General features: G+C 37.5%; 3 protein-coding genes across 3 annotated transcripts; 2 read left to right on the forward strand and 1 right to left on the reverse strand.

The window, feature by feature from the left end:
• Positions 1 to 1,557: 1,557 nt before the first annotated feature.
• LOC140826901 (serine/threonine-protein phosphatase 7 long form homolog) lies at positions 1,558 to 3,126 on the reverse strand. Its single transcript, XM_073189439.1, has 4 exons — positions 2,499 to 3,126; positions 2,293 to 2,402; positions 2,123 to 2,210; positions 1,558 to 2,031 (listed from the first exon to the last, which is right to left on the reverse strand). Exons 1-4 carry the CDS (start codon positions 3,072 to 3,074, stop codon positions 1,558 to 1,560), a joined length of 1,248 nt encoding a protein of 415 aa, XP_073045540.1. The 5' UTR covers positions 3,075 to 3,126.
• A 5,797-nt stretch (positions 3,127 to 8,923) lies between these two features.
• Positions 8,924 to 11,321, forward strand: LOC140827039 (eukaryotic translation initiation factor 4B3-like). The gene is made up of 2 exons (XM_073189619.1): positions 8,924 to 10,066; positions 11,064 to 11,321. The coding sequence occupies exons 1-2, from the start codon at positions 9,012 to 9,014 to the stop codon at positions 11,140 to 11,142; spliced, it is 1,134 nt and encodes a 377-aa protein (XP_073045720.1). The 5' UTR covers positions 8,924 to 9,011; the 3' UTR covers positions 11,143 to 11,321.
• A 4,059-nt stretch (positions 11,322 to 15,380) lies between these two features.
• On the forward strand, positions 15,381 to 16,171 carry LOC140828348 (dirigent protein 22-like). Its single transcript, XM_073191336.1, has one exon. It carries the CDS (start codon positions 15,501 to 15,503, stop codon positions 16,077 to 16,079), a length of 579 nt encoding a protein of 192 aa, XP_073047437.1. The 5' UTR covers positions 15,381 to 15,500; the 3' UTR covers positions 16,080 to 16,171.
• Positions 16,172 to 16,561: the final 390 nt, after the last annotated feature.

Below are 16,561 nucleotides of genomic sequence, written 5' to 3' on the forward strand. Positions count from 1 at the left end.
ACGGTCTTTTATAATCCGGAGAAAGGAGAATTACATAAAAACATGGTCTTTAGAAGCAAAAAAGAATTGATTGCAGCTGTTAAAGACTTTTCTGTTAGATGTGTAAGGCGTGAATATCGTGTTGTTGAGAGCACACCGACTTTATGGAAAGTTCGGTGCAAGAATCGATCATCGAGCATGGATTGTGGATGGGGCCTCCGAGCTTGTTTGAAAGCAAATTTGGGTTATTTTAAGATCACTAAATATGGTGATCGACACACATGTGTTTCTAGCCATGTTGGGATTGACCACAAAAACCTAGACAAAAACATGATCGCCTCGAATCTTATTGGTATTGTGCATTGTGATCCATCTTGTGAGATTAAATTTGTTCAGCAACTTATCAAAGACAAATATGGTTATGAAATTTCGTATGCCAAGGCATGGTACAGTTTGAAGCGTGCTGTTGAAAAAGTGTATGGCACATGGGAGAGTTCGGTTCGCATTTTGCCAACATACATGGGTGCTCTTATGAAGTTCAATCCCGGAACAATCGTTGAGTGGAGACATTTTCCAACAAACAACCCATCAATAAAAGTTTTAAACTATGTTTTTTGGGCCTTTCGACCATGTGTAGATGGGTTCCGATATTGCCGTAAAATTATCAGCATTGATGGCACTCATTTATATACGAAGTATAAGCACAAGATGCTTATTGCTGCAGGTTTGGATGCCAACAATCAGATATTACCCCTGGCTTTTGCACTCGTGGATGAAGAGAGTTATGATTCGTGGAAATGGTTTTTAGACCTTTTGTGTGTGCATGTTATTAATGGCCTACCAGGAGTTTGCATTATCTCTGATAGACATCGGCCATCATTGGAGCTGTCGAGGGAATACCTCAGTTCAATCCTCCGTACGGTGTACATCGGTTTTGCCTGAGACATGTTTGCTCTAATTTCAACACGCACTTCAAAAACGTTCATCTGAAAGACCTTTGTTGGCAAGCAGGATCACAACACCAGGTTCGAAAATTTGACGATATAATGAACGAAATTAAGAACAAGCAACCAAATGCATACAAATATTTGTCTGAAATTGATAAACATAAGTGGACTCTTGCACATGATGGTGGTTGGCGCTTTGGCATGATGACAACAAATATTTCTGAGTGTCTTAATGGTGTACTCAAGGGTGCTCGTCGTCTTCCGATTACAGCAATAGTTAAGATGACTTTCCAAAGATGTGCGGAGTATTTTATAAACCGCATCACAAAATGTCAACGTATGATGCAGAACAACCAACCTTGGCCTGACTATGTGTTGCATAAATATGAGAAATGGTCTGTCAGATCCAACGAACATAGCGTGAGTCGGATCGAGATAAGAGCAAAGCAGGCTACTGTGACAACCGGGGTACGTCCAGGGCGAGGCAAACATGTCCAAGTTGTCACACTAACAACATGTGAATGCTCTTGTGGAAAGTGGACAATCTTCGGAATTCCCTGTTCTCATGCAATTTGTACGGCAAAACACTTTGGGTTAGATCCTACGACATTTGTGCAGCCATGGTTCCGGATTAGCGAATACATAAACACATATGAAGGAAGATTTCATGCTGTTCAAGATGATCACTATTGGGATACACCAGTATTCGAGCTACGCCACAATCCAGTTCGACGTGAAAGAAGAAGATCAGGGAGATAGGGGTTATGAAACGACGAGTTATGTTATCATACCACATCGAATACTGACGTGTCATACCCACGTTTCCGTTTGTCGGTTCACCCTCAACAATCAAATTGAGCCTATCATTCCATGCACATATGCTGTTTTTATGATGTTCGGCCCAATTATAGTTTCGCCTACCTTGTCGGGTGCATTCGTGAAATTCATCCCCATCAAACGCTGGCCCTGGAATGTGCTGCAACTGACCAAATTGTCGGAGAACTCGGTCTGGGCGGTACATCTCCACAATGTTGAAACATATAAGCGGGCACACCGAACGCCAATATTCTTTGTCAAATTCATTAGAATATAGCACCCATTTGAACTACAATGAATGCAAAAGGAAAATCAACTACGATGAAAACTTTTACACATATGTAACTAGTAATTAATATATTTAATTATTTGATAAATACCTGGTTTGGCTCCATCTTATCCAACAAATCACGAATCACTCGCACTGAGTGATTCGTAGTATGTGTCCACGTGAAACTACGGTTCCACCTGAATGAAATTAAATTGGGAATAAATTTGCAATCAACATCACATCACAAAAATACATTTACCCAAAGATTTATAAATATACCTTTCACCAAATGGAGGAAATGGAAGAATTTGGTCATTGTGATCATCGTCATCTGGAATGTCACCAAATGGATCTGGACAAAGAAATGTAATTCTAGAAAGTGCCCAAACCTACAACAATAATACATAAACGAAATATAATATTAATAAATGTGCAATGGAAAAATATGTTATGAAATAATCAAAAATTGCTAAAATTATGTATACCTGTAAAATGAAAATTGGTCCTGCTATTTCACCTTTGCCGATAGTTGATGCAGTACACAGTTCACGGTAGAGGAATGCTAGTACAGCACTTCCCCAACTGTATTTTGAAACTTGATTCGTGTCTCGGAGAAGACGTAAGTACATCAAATTTACGGAACAACCATCTGAATCAGGTAACATACATCCTCCGATAATCATCAATGCCACGCACCGAGTATACCGCTCAACTTCTACATGTGTGCTATTATCGTTGATCAAAATTGATCTACAATATTGATCCAGCACTGACATTACCAATTTATTACCTCTGAATTGATTTACGTGTGGCATAAAACCCAACCATTCAGCACATTGACTTTGCCACACGTGTGGCTTAAAAGATTCGTCAACACCAGTAACAGCAAAACCGTTAATATTTAGATTCCATACCAGCTCAACATCTTGCAACGTTATTGTTGCCTCACCAACACGAAGATGAAATGTATGAGTCTCTCTACGCCATCTTTCAACGAGAGCCGTAATCAAATGATTATCATATTTGAAGAATCCGCAACGAATAATGCCATAAAGACCCATATCATTTAAACGTGTAAGAACGCGATGATGCAGTATTTTATCTTCACACAATTTGGATATAATGTTGTCGGATCGCCGCACCCTTAAAGTTCTATCCAAATTGTTTTTTGAAATGACACTTGATATATGAGTTTCTTGTCTATATAAAACATTACCATCTATTGGTCCAGCGTTAAATTCCATCTGTATTTCATATATAAAAAATTACCAGTTAGAAATAAATACATATTTATATATAATTTCATTGTAATTTAATTGATATAAATTTAATTATTATAGTCCATCTTAAGACACTATTTTTTAAAATATTCTTGTTTGTTAAAAATTTTATTATATAGCATTGCATTATTTTATAATCTTCAACTATCTTTTTCACTATTACAACTTTTATTTTTGATCAAAAAACATTTGACTCATTTTATTCCCTAAAATTTCTCGAATAATAATTGAAATAAATATATTATATTACGTGATCTTTAATTTAACACTAAAAAAATAATAAACATATAAAAGTTTATCTTGATGATTAAATTCATGTCTAATAAATTTTTTAGATTTTATTTTATTATTTATGTCTAATATTTTAATTAAATTATACTACTAAATCATAATATTTTCTGCTACATTTTACAAATTATTAATATTACAAAATATTAGATCTAATCTTAAAAAAAACGCTACTACATACAAAGTAATAACTTTTGTACGAAATATTACAAAATATTAGATCTAAATTTTAAATTCTCAAAGAATAGTTTGAATATAATTGTGAAAATGATTATTTATATTAACAACGTCCGTATTCATAAAAACAATGTAAAAAACCAATTAACATATTTAACAATTAACATAATTAATATGTTAGTTTGATTAGTTATTTAATCTAATACTAAATTTAATTATGATGATAATAGGAAATAATCCCTTTTATTTGACTTAATTTAACAAATTAAGATTAAAAATTTCTAAACATAAATTAAAATTAATATAATACAACTATCAAATAAATTAATTGAATACAAATAATTTTAACAACAATTAGAAATATTATTTACCTGAGCACGATAATTTCAATATCTACACTTCCTGAAATAAATCAAGATACAGGAGATATAAAATTATTAGAATTCAAAATTTTATCATACCTTTGAAAAATGAAGTGAATTTGCGTGAACAACTTCGGATAGAAAACACAAACTAACTTATCGTGGAATTTGCGTGAAATGAAGTGAATTTGCGTGAACAACTTCGGATAGAAAATACAAACTAACTTATCGTGTAATCGTGTGTATATATAGGGGCTTTAAAAATATTTAAATTTGCCCGCCTATTGCAGTGGCGGGCAAGCAAAATCAACTCTCTCCCGCCTGTCGTACAGGCGGGAGAGAATTTAAAATCATTTCCCTCCCCGCCTCCCCTACAGGCGGGGGAGGTGAAATAATTTAAAATCATTTCTCCTCCCCCGCCTCCCCTACAGGCGGGGGAGGTGAATTGAATTTACTCCCCCCCCCCCCCCCCCCCCATTTGGAAGGGCGGGGGAGTACAACTTTTCTTTTTTTTTTTTTTTATTTTTTACAATATTTTTATAAATCTTACAAAAGTACGTTAGATTGATAAACGAGATTCAAAATTACGGTAATTTGATAAAAGACCCACAAATGGGGATAAAAATTGTTGTAGTAATTATACCGAAATACATTGTGAGGTTGAATAATAACACCATGAATCTTGTGTTGCTCCCCGAGATTGACACAAGGCTGCTTGTACAACGAGAAGAAAGTCCGAGGAGATATGATGCATCCAAAGATTTTGTGTACTATAAATGTTGATCTTTTTAAAATAGCAAGAAGCTTAGCATACAAGACGGAGGGAGGCTTCCCAATTGTGTTTCCAAAAACTATAACGGTTGTCCCTCATGATTACAGATTACACCGTCAATTGAGTATATACGAGTGTACTCATTATAACATGCATCAACATCCCTCCGGAGAGAGTGCATAAGCGGAGCAATCCAAGATGTCGGAGCAAACAATGGGTCACGGGCAAGAGAAATCCTCAAAGCTCGGCGAGCTTCCTGTAAATCATGTAGAATACTCTCACACCACTCTATATTGACATTAGAATGACAGTCTCTGTGGATGCGAGTGATCCGAAGTCTCTCACTCCAAATCGCTCAAGCATGCATCACAAATGCCTCAAATTCATGATTACTCAGCTTTCCTTTCATCCAGAGGGAAATGTCCATTACATCCAGATGACTTGATAACTTTAGAATTGGCCAAAAATACGTTCCTTTCCAGCAGCGCTTAATAACCGGGCAAGTGAAGAGAGTATGGATAGTAGTAGAATCACAAAATTGATGACATAATGGACAAGCGCCAAGAACCGGGACATGATGTTCCATTAAATTATGCTATGTCGGAATAATATTCCGAATAACCCGCCACCAAAAGATATGAACCTTTGGAGGAATACTAAGAGACCAAATAGATCGCCGCCATTCAGTGGAATAATTGCCCTAGCACGAAGGAGGAGAATCAAATAAACCAATCACCGTTTTATGACCGTTGCAGACTGAACATTTACCCTTCGGATCGTATGCCCAAAACCGGAAATCCTCTTTTGATTTTGGGAGAGAGGGATAGCCAATATATCCTTGACAAGATAGGGAGGGATTAGGTTGTGGATGAGAGGTTCATTCCAAGACTCCCCATCGAGGAGGGTACTAACTGCAGCAAAGTATTCATACTAAAGAGGAGGGGACACACGACCTCATGTCCTTGGAATCCAACCCCTTTTACAGAAGTGGCCTAATCCATAATATCATTCTCCAGATGTAAGAAAGATTACTTCAAAGGGAGGCGTTCATAATATTGGTGACGAAAATACCTTGCTTTCAAGACTCGTGCAACCAAAGAACCTGGCTCAGTAATAATGCGCCAAACCTGCTTAGCCATCAACGCTCTATTGAATGTCTCAAGATTGCAAAAACCCAACCTGCCTTGGCACTTTGGCTTGCAAAGATCTCTCCATTTCTTCCGGTGAAGGCGCCTCCTCCCTTCCTCCTTACCCCACCAGAAGTTAGCACATTCTCGCTCAATCTCCTCGCATATAGATTTCGGGATTCGAAAACATGACATAGCTTATGTGGGAATGGCCTGAAGAACAAATTTAATCATGGTTTCATTGCCTCCCACAAAAAAGAACTCATTTCCCCATCCTTGAATTCTATTCAACCTTTTCAACCAAATAACGAAATTTTAGCTTTTTTCTTCTACATGAAGCGACAGGAAGGCCTAAATACACATCATGTCCCTGCACCACTGGGATAGCCAGAGCATTTTTTATTTGATCACACACCTGCTCATTAGTGTTAGGACTGAATGACAAAGAAGATTTCTCAAAGTTGATAAGTTGTCCCGAGGCCCTTTCACATAACTTAAGACAATTACGAACCGCCATGCAGTCCTCCAATGACGCCATGAAGAACAGAAGATTGTCATTAGCAAAACACAAGTGGGAGATAGACGGGCAAGATGCAGCAATACGCGGCCCAGATAAGAGCCAACAGTTTTTTTAGATACAGGAGAGCCGATGACATAAAAAAAAGGTAAGGAGATAGCGGGTCTATTTGTCTCAACCCTCTACTAGGAGAAATATTCCCAACCAGCTCTCAATTCAAGGGAAAAGAATATCTAACAGAGGTCACACACGGCATAATCTTCTCAACCCAAGCCGGAGCAAATCCTAGTCAAATCACCATTTCTTCGAGAAAGCACCATTCAACTCGGTCATAAGCTTTGCTCATGTCAAGCTTTAACGCTGTATAACTTTTCTGTCTTTTTTTTCCAGTTTCTGATATAGTGCAATGTATCAAAACTCAGGATAATGTTATCAGAGATGAATCGTCCCGGTATGAACGCACTTGCTATTATGTTTTTACAAAACCCAAACAAACAAAATACATTTTTTGCTAGATTATACATATGAATCGCATTGATTAATCAAACATGAAAAAATCAAGATTACCTTCATCAAGATGACCTTCTATATTTCTCATTTACATTATCTTCTACTGAATTTTTTGGGAAAAAAATTGATTACAGATGTAATATCACATCGTGCAAAGTAGGGATAACAATTTTCTCGCGGGACCATCACATTTTGCGAGATATAGATGACAATTTTTCTCACGGATTTGGGACCCGCAGAGAAATCCTGTAAGGGGGACGAAGATCTCCGATTTTTTCGCGTTTGAGATTTTTTTTGAATCTACGTAATATTTCGGGACGAGTATGAAGATATTATTTTCATCTTCAAATCCTATCAAAAATAATATTGTTAAAAATATAATAATAATATTTTTTTGAAAATATCAATAATAATATTATTATTAATACTGATATTAATAATAATATTATTATTATATCGATATTGATATTAATAATATAAGTTCGGGTCAGGGCCCACTAGCTCCATTATTATTTTTGAAAAGAAAATGAGAGCGGGGATGGAGAATGGGTATTTGGATGAAGGACGAGTATTTGATCCTCGTGGGTTCCGGTTCGAGGAGTCCTCTAACCTGATAAAGTGGAGATTGAAATAGATATGAGGTGGAGATGGAATTCAAAAACGAAGGTAAATATGACAAACTTGCTCACACCCCGTTGGCATTAACATCCCTAGTACAAAGAAAGATTTTACCTCTTAAAAGAACATGTAACATGTTTACATTATCACGAACCCAAGAGATTAATGGGGATGCTAGCCCTTGAAGTCAACTTCCATAAAAAATAAGGACTCACATGATCTTCACTACAACACCGACTAACCCCAATTACACGGATATTTTTTATAATTAATTTGAAAATAAAAAATATTTCAAAAAAAATTCAAAATAAAATAATTTTGTAAAATTATTTTAATTCGTGCTTATGAAGCACGGATTATAGATTAAATAAAATAATAACGAGTGAGTCTTATGTGAGACCATCTCACGGATCTTAATCTGTGAGACGGGTCAACCCTACCTATATTCACAATAAAAAGTAATACTCTTAACATAAAAAAAAATATTTTTTCATGGATGATCCAAATAATAGATCCGTCTCACAAATATGACCCGTGAGACCGTCTCACATAAGTTTTTGCCAATAATAACATCATTTCAGCTTCAAAAATGAACAATGAGAAGGAAAACCATAAAATAAAATTAAATTTGACCCACCCGAGACTCTCTCAATAAATGATATCAATTGAGAATGAAGAATTGGTAGAAGGAATTTCGAAAGTATACAGAGAATCGGAATTTTCACGCGAATAAGACAAAGCATTGTACTTCTTTTTGACTAATTCAAAGCCCATATTGATTACTTGCTCGAGACGAGAGTAAAGGAGATGGATTATGCAGAAATTTGTAGTAAACAAATCATCTTCCAGGGAGCCAGAACAAATAAATGAGCGAGAAGAAATTTTCCCTGTGGTTTGATGGCAAATTTGTGTGCTTCAGAGTCCAGGGAATTTGACGACAATTTATTTTTTTATCAAATCATTAAATTTCAAATTTGATAAAAATATAAAGGGTATGTCTATTATGAGACGGTCTTACGAATCTTTATGATCGGATAATCTTACCGATATTCACAATAAAAACTAATTTTTTTAGCATAAAAATTAATATTTTTTTTATGAAGATCCCAAATAAAATATATGACTGATAAAATATGATATTACGCAAATTTTTACCAAATATAAAAGTGTGCAGAATAATTACTTTAATTTTGATTTGAGAGCGTAATCTGTCAAACAAATAAATTTATATGCCCTCCCCGCCCTATACCCCGTGGTATATAAGCGGTTCCTTGCATTGAACGGACGCCACAAAATCTTGACGAAACTTTTGGCGACGTACGCAGTAGAGAAAAAAAGGAAAGCGGCATGGCGGCGGTAGTGAGCGCGTGGGCTAAACCCGGTGGGTGGGCCTTGGATTCCGAGGAGAACGAGGCGGAGTTCCTTCAGCAGCACAATCAAGATGTTTCCATAGATAAAGGGGCCGATACGGTGGATTTTCCTTCCCTTGCCACCGCCGCGTCCACGACGACCAAAAAGAAGAAACGCCAGATCCTATCCCTTCAAGAATTCTCCACATATGGTGCTGCTAAGACGACGCAATCCGAGGCTCCCAAGGGCTTGAGTCCTGGTGAACTCTTGTTGCTCCCAACGGGTCCGCGTCAGCGTTCTTCAGAAGAGCTCGAGCAGAATAAGCTCGGGGGTGGATTCAGATCTTACGGAGGCTACAGGGATGAGCAGCCGCGCCGACAGGGAAGCTTCAATCGGGATCAGAGCCGTGAATATGAGCCATCTAGGGCTGACGAGAGTGACAGTTGGGCGACAGGAAAGAAATCTTCTCTGAATAATGGATTCGAGAGGAAGGAAAGAGGTGGGTTTTTCACGGATTCACTGTCTCGAGCGGATGATTCCGATAACTGGGCTGCAAACAAGAGTTTCGTTCCATCGGAGACGAGGAGATATGAGAAAAGAGGAAGCTTTGGATCAGATTCGAGTAATTGGGGGGAGGGAAGGAAGGCTGGCGGAGCATTCGATAGTTTGCGGGAAAGAAGAGGGGTTTCTGAATCGAATGGTGTCGATTCCGAGTCATGGGGGCGTAAACGAGAGGAGGAGAGTATTGGAGGTGGTGGTAGGCCGAGGTTGAATTTGAAGCCAAGAACACTATCATTGGATGACGGGGAGAAGGGTTCTGTGATTAAGATTGATGCAAAACCCAAGGGGAATAATCCCTTCGGAGAGGCGAGGCCGAGGGAGGAGGTGTTAAAGGAATTGGGACAGGATGTGAATGAAATTGAGGAGAAGCTCGAATCCACGAAGATCAAGGGTGTTGCAGCTGATGATGATAAGGAGAAGGGCTTTTGGAGTGGAAAGGGGAGAGAGACGGCTTGGAGAAAGCCGGGGTCTGTTGATTCTCGACCGGAAAGGTTGGTGGTGCATTTGGTCATGAATTTACTTTAATTTTTTCTTTTTTTATTACATATTTACTTTAATTCTGAATAGTATTAAGATGTTAGATGGTGCAATTGATTCTTTTGTATTATTTTGGGAAGTTGATTAATAGCTTGATTGAAACAGTTTAATAATCAGATTTTTGAATTTCAGTATTGCTGGTTGAAAGCTTTTGCAGTGTTTTGCTTTGTGCGCTCGCTTTTCTGTAAATGATGGGATTTTGGCATGTTAAGTTGATTTACTTGTTTGTGTTTTCTTGGTTATGATTGGTGTTTCATTATGTTGTGTGTGTGTGTGTGTGTGTGTGTGTGTGTGTGTGTGGGGGGGGGGGGGGGGGGGGGGGGGTCAGGTCTCCTTTGGCGCAAGCATTTATCAGCACTGCGGCTTAGATGACATTTGAGTAAGCGATGTGTAGAACTCCGTTATCTACAAAATTTTCTTGTCTTGGGTTTTTTTTATTGCTAATTAGTGGTTCCATTGTTATTGTTTGTGTTCTCATAGCAGGAATGAGACTCTTCTCCATTTCATCCTGTATTAACTTTGCTCTATACTCTAATGGATGTAGGTTTATAGGAACAAGCGTGTAACTCAATGCATGAAGTTATTACTCTCAACTAGCCATTATGGTTTGATTAAAGTTACCCCTAGCTAATGAAACAAAAGACGGTGATTGGCTTATTGTTGCATCTGCATATTGTTCTTGTTTATTGATTTTATTGGTGCATCCGTACTTGGTTTTCTTTGATTCTTGTTGTCCACATATTTGGATGATTCCGAAATAATTCAAAAATAACTTGTCCTCATCTCATCAATATGCCAAGAAATATCATAGCTGGCTTGAAATGGACATCACAGATTTTCGACGAAAATAGGCGATTTTTGTTATATCATCTTGAACTTTGCACGCATTTTGTCTACCTTAAGTATTTACTCATAAACTATCATCCATTGACATTAGTACTATTTATGTAGAGATGAAAAATCTGCAAATGGAGCTACTGAGAAATCTGAAAATGAACATGCTGAAGGAGAAGACGCTCGGATGTTCTGAGTCAGCGGCTGTCACGCCAGAAGAAAGCATTCAGATATGGCATAATATTTGAATCTGTGAGCTTTTTACATTTTACACTTTTTTGGGTGTTCTATTGTTGGATGTAATTGCAAAACACCGTACGTCATAACATCAATTTTGGTCAGAGACGAATAGATCTTTTTAGTGTTTTATTGTTCTTTACACTGTTTAGATTTGTTCTGCTTTCAAATTGTGTTCTTTATTGATTTTGAGTCTGGGCTGTTGTGTATGTTGTTCAGAATTCATACAAATGGTAAATTGAAATTTACCTATAATACTTGAATTTCACCCCTGAAATTGTTGCTGATTATAATTGTAATTATGACTCATTAATACTGCTGTAGAAATTCTTGTTTGGCCTTTGGATCGGAGGGAAACCAAGCTTCAGGATTATGAGATGAGTAAAACTTGCCACAAAAAATTGTTTGCTATTGATAAAATGCATAATAAAATCACCAGAATATATCTTACTGAAGAGAGAAAAAGCATAATAAGGTTGACCCATTGTAGATGGAATACCAATTGAAGCATCATATTTTTCAGGAATTTCCACTCGAGGCGATCATATGCTTTTGACATGTCAAGTTTCAAAGCAGCCTCGCCTTTATTTCCTTGTCTCTTTCTTTTCAAGTGATGCCCCATTTCAAAAGCGATGAGAACATTATCAGTTATGAAGCGGCCTCGTGTAAATGCACTTTCCAAAAGAGAAACAACATATTTAAGCTCACTTTTCAGTCGATATGAGAGCACCGTTTCTTTTTCGGGATAAGCACAATAAGTGTATCATTGAGACCCTCCGACTAAAAACCGTGATTTAAGAAAGCAAGACAAGTTGTTGGACACGAGACCCCGTGACGTCCCAAAATTTGTGGTAAAACCTAGGATTTAGACCGTCTAGACCAGGGGATTTATCTGGGTGCATGGAATGAAAGCTGTCAGGACCTCTTCCTTAAAGAAAAGGGCGGAGAAAGAAACTGTTTGTGATCATCGTCGATACATCTAGTAACGTGGGGAAGGATGTGTTGCTCTTCAAAACCATTGGGAGTAAACAGACCGTGAAAATAATTCAAAATCGGTTCTTGAAGCTCATTTCCCATGTCATCTTGAAGTTGAGCAGAATTATTATTGCGCCTGTGAGTGGAAGCATAATTGTGGAAAAGTTGTAGTTTGTTTGGTTTCCAGAATATTTTCTCTTGCACCAATAAGGAATCCGAGATTTTGTTTGGTTTCAGTGATAAGCATATCTGTGTGATCATCGCAAACCTCTTCAAACTATTAAGTTTATCTCCACAACGAGTGATTGCTTTCTTAAATCTAAGTTTCACCTTATCGGCCCAACGTTGGAGATCATTACCACAGGTGACATTCAGGTTCAACTGTCCAAGCATTCTCAAAAATCTCCATCCATGCAGAATTTTACAGAGCCCTATCAAGACTTTCCTCTACAAACCGAGTTGAACCCCTACTCTTCTCCCAAGTAAACTAGTGTCCTTTAATACCCAGGTCCAATAAACCACCATCATACACAGTTTCTTGAAAACCATTAATGAGAGAAATCGGATGAAGGAATTCACAACGTTTCTCAGACTGTGATAAGATGTCATTGAAATCCCTGGTACAACACCAGAGGAGTGTTGATCTTGTCAAAATAAAGCGATTCCTCCTACACAAAAAAGATCACCTCAATTTTATATTTTAGAATATCGATATTTTTTTAATAGCTTTAACTTCCATAATGAACACAGGCCCAAACTTGGACACCAAGTCCAAGAGTTCTTGATTTCCAGCTGGGGTACTCGTAATGTTTGGCGGGTCTGGACCCGCTTCATAAATGTTGTTTGGGTATGGATGAGAAGTCTCCATAATAGTTAAATGGCGCACCACATGGGCATCATGTGTATGTGGTGATCACGTAGTCAATCGATATTACTTTGCCCTTGCGTGATTCTGGTTTCCGGTCACTAACATTTCGCCTATAACATCACAATTAATCGAGAACTTACTGAAATCATTTGAGAAGTGAGTGGTCTTTGGACCCACTTTCGTTGTCTTCTTAGAACCCGCATACGTCGGAAGTTCTTTGAAGGTATCCGGCAATGGATCAGAGCGAAGCCAACATTCGCCAATCTCATTGGGTGAAGGTCTTGCACGAAGCCAAAAACGAACAAATTTTTTCAACAGATTTGTCTGGATAATTAGAGAAATTTTCACAAATTTATATTGACGAGACCACATAAGAAATAGAAAGGGTAGTATTTAAAGTTGGCCCAACTCCAAACTTCATTTGTTAGAGTAGGTGTCCAGCAAGTCAACATGTTTTAAGTTTTTATTGACTCTAATGTAAAACTATCTTTATTTTAATAATATTTTACGATTTTATCCAATTATGTCATTATGTTTTATCTTTATACTCATGTAAGCTGCATAGATAGTCCTTGAATATACAATAGGTACAAAGAGGTCTGCCTCGCAACGTAAGATCGTGAAACTCATTAGGAAGTATATCATATATTTTAAACAAATTCTCAGTTGAATCAGTTGTATGTTTCATTGAGAAGGGCATGGAGATGTCCATTCATACATGTGAGTGATCATATTATGATGCATTGAACAACCCTACATCAGACTATCCAAATGATTCTCACTTATCGAGTAGAATAGTCCACAGTTATTGTTGTACACCATTAGTCATTTGATCTAGGATAATGTAGGAGTTATACGTACTAGCATGCACGTTGATCCGTTTACTGACTCCATTGAGGGTCATCAGGTGACGAGCTTGGATGTAGTTTCGAAATACGTAAGAACAAATGCATTGTAGTGGGGTATTCACTATTTGCCTACGGGTGAAATATCCTATGTGATATGATGACTTAATAGTGCAAGGAGTCTTTGGCCTGAGCAAGAAATGTGTTTTAGAGAAAAAGTGTTTTCTTAGTTGCACATATCATGTCATTATTAGTACTCAAAGATAAATCACATCGTTATCGAATTCATATGCAATTCTCGATATATCAATGGTTGAAAATTTGATCGAGATATATGTGTTGAAGGGACCGTACTGTACGCTAACCATAACTTAAGGTTATTGGAGGCACTATCAGCGATACCTAATAAATCATGAGGCGATGCTACTAGACGCTTTTACCATGATCTGATCGGTGCAATCAGAAATGAGTTCCGACCTTCTTGATCAAGACGTTGATGAAAAGAATGAGACCGTGATTTGGATCTAACTCAACTCTAAAAAGTAGTATGTATTGGACTAAACAATGGGCCACCTGATGATATAAATTTTACGCTCCAATTGTTTATTTCTAGACGTGATGAGTGTGTTAGATGTCCACATCAGCTGGATTAAGTCATTGGATTTATATACATAGACTTGACAATCATCTCATTTGAGCTCATTTTGAGGTTGAGTTAAATACAACTAAGAAAACTCAAACCAACAAATTTCATATCTTGGCCATAAAACCATCGCAAAATAGTAATTTTTTTGAGTTTCAAAATCTTTCAAAAAGATAGTTTAAAAATCAAGTAAAGTTTTAGTAAGATTATTGTTGCATACAGTATTTGTTAAGCTAATTAATGAATTGATCTAAAGTTCACATGCCTGAGGAGGGATTTGTTCATTTAAGAGCTAGTGGAGCCAAATTGCAAATCCGTATACATGTGTCTTGAAAAAATAAAAATCTTGACCTCAGAAATATATATAAATTTGTATGGGTAGCAGTCACAAAAAATGCCCACTTTTTAAAGATCTCCACACCGTTGAAATTTCGTCTCTTCAGCTTTAGGTCCGAGATCTATTCCAGGTGTCGCACGGCTTTTGGATTTTGGAGAGTATTTCATCCTATATTGTGGGGCAATGTCCCGTGAAAAGATCAAGGTTCAATTTTAACCACACATATACGGGGTCCATCAATTCATATGCGGGGTCCACTAATTTCTTTAAAATCAACTACCCAGATCCTGTGAGTCACTATGGGGCAATGTCCCGTGAAAAGATCAAGGTTCAATTTTAACCACACATATACGGGGTCCATCAATTCATATGCGGGGTCCACTAATTTCTTTAAAATCAACTACCCACATGTAACATCGATACTACCGGATTTTGGAAAACGAGACCCATTACAATGATTGCTTCACTTTAAATGTTATATTTTTATTCAAATATAAAGAATAGAATGGAATAGAATAGAATCAAATCAAATCGGATACCAATATTAAATATACTACAATTTATGGATAAAAAATAACCCACACCACGCTTGTCTCCAATTTCACCATTAACCACGTTCTTCCTTCACACAAACTTTCGCATACAGAAGATGACGAAGCCACAAGCAAGTTCGATGATCTTATACTTGACTATAGTTTGCTTGCTAGTGGGTGTTACCGGCGCTCGAAAAGGCCCCAAATCAGTACAAAAATGGTTCAGAAAGCTACCCCACGTCAAGGAAAAACAAACCCAACTTCATTTCTACTTTCACGACCAGGTGGGTGGGAAAAATCCGACGGTTGTTGCGGTGGCTCATGCCAATTCCACCTTCGGATCACCGACGATGTTTGGGCTGGTCATGGTAGTAGACAACCAACTAACGGTCGGGCCAGATCCCAGATCCAAAATCGTGGGACGAGCTCAGGGGATCATGAATTACGCGTCAATGGAAGAGATGGGTATGCTAGTGACGATTAATTTTGTTTTCACTGGAGGGAAGTATAATGGGAGTACTCTGAGTGTGGTGGGCTACAATCCAATCCAGCATAAGTATCGGGAAATGACGGTGGTCGGTGGCTCGGGAGTTTTCCGGCTGGCTCGCGGCGTGGCTACGGCGGAGACTGCTGCTTTTGATGCTAAATCAGGGAATGCTGTTGTAGAGTACCATGTCATGGTGTTGCATTATTAGGATTCTCTTTGTTTTTTGCTCTCTTTCTTGAATACTTCTAAATAATTATTAATTACTGCCTTTTGGAATCGACGTGATATTTTATATTTTGATTTCAGCAATACGCCAGTGAATCACTTGTGGAAAATTGGTCTTCAGTTTCCAGCTGTTGATTTTTTTGTGTTCAGTCTCTGGGTACTTTTTTAGTACCATATTTCCACACAAAGTGTACCACATTTCCACATGAAGTGTACCACATTTTGTATGACATAGTACCACAATTTTGTGGATAGGAAGTGAACCCAAATAAATGTTTTGATTGAAGATTTTTCACCAACTTCCCCATCACTTGCTTATTTTGTCTTAATTCTTCCATGCGATTAAGATAATTCATTAATTAGAATCCATAATTTGAAGATAGGGAATTAATCCAAATAAATGACTAAAACAGATGTAGAAATTACTTAAAGGAGAAAACTCGTTGTTTGTCTATATATATATAT

This window comes from Primulina eburnea, chromosome 3 (assembly GCF_022965805.1).
Source record: "Primulina eburnea isolate SZY01 chromosome 3, ASM2296580v1, whole genome shotgun sequence".
NCBI lineage: Eukaryota > Viridiplantae > Streptophyta > Magnoliopsida > Lamiales > Gesneriaceae > Primulina > Primulina eburnea.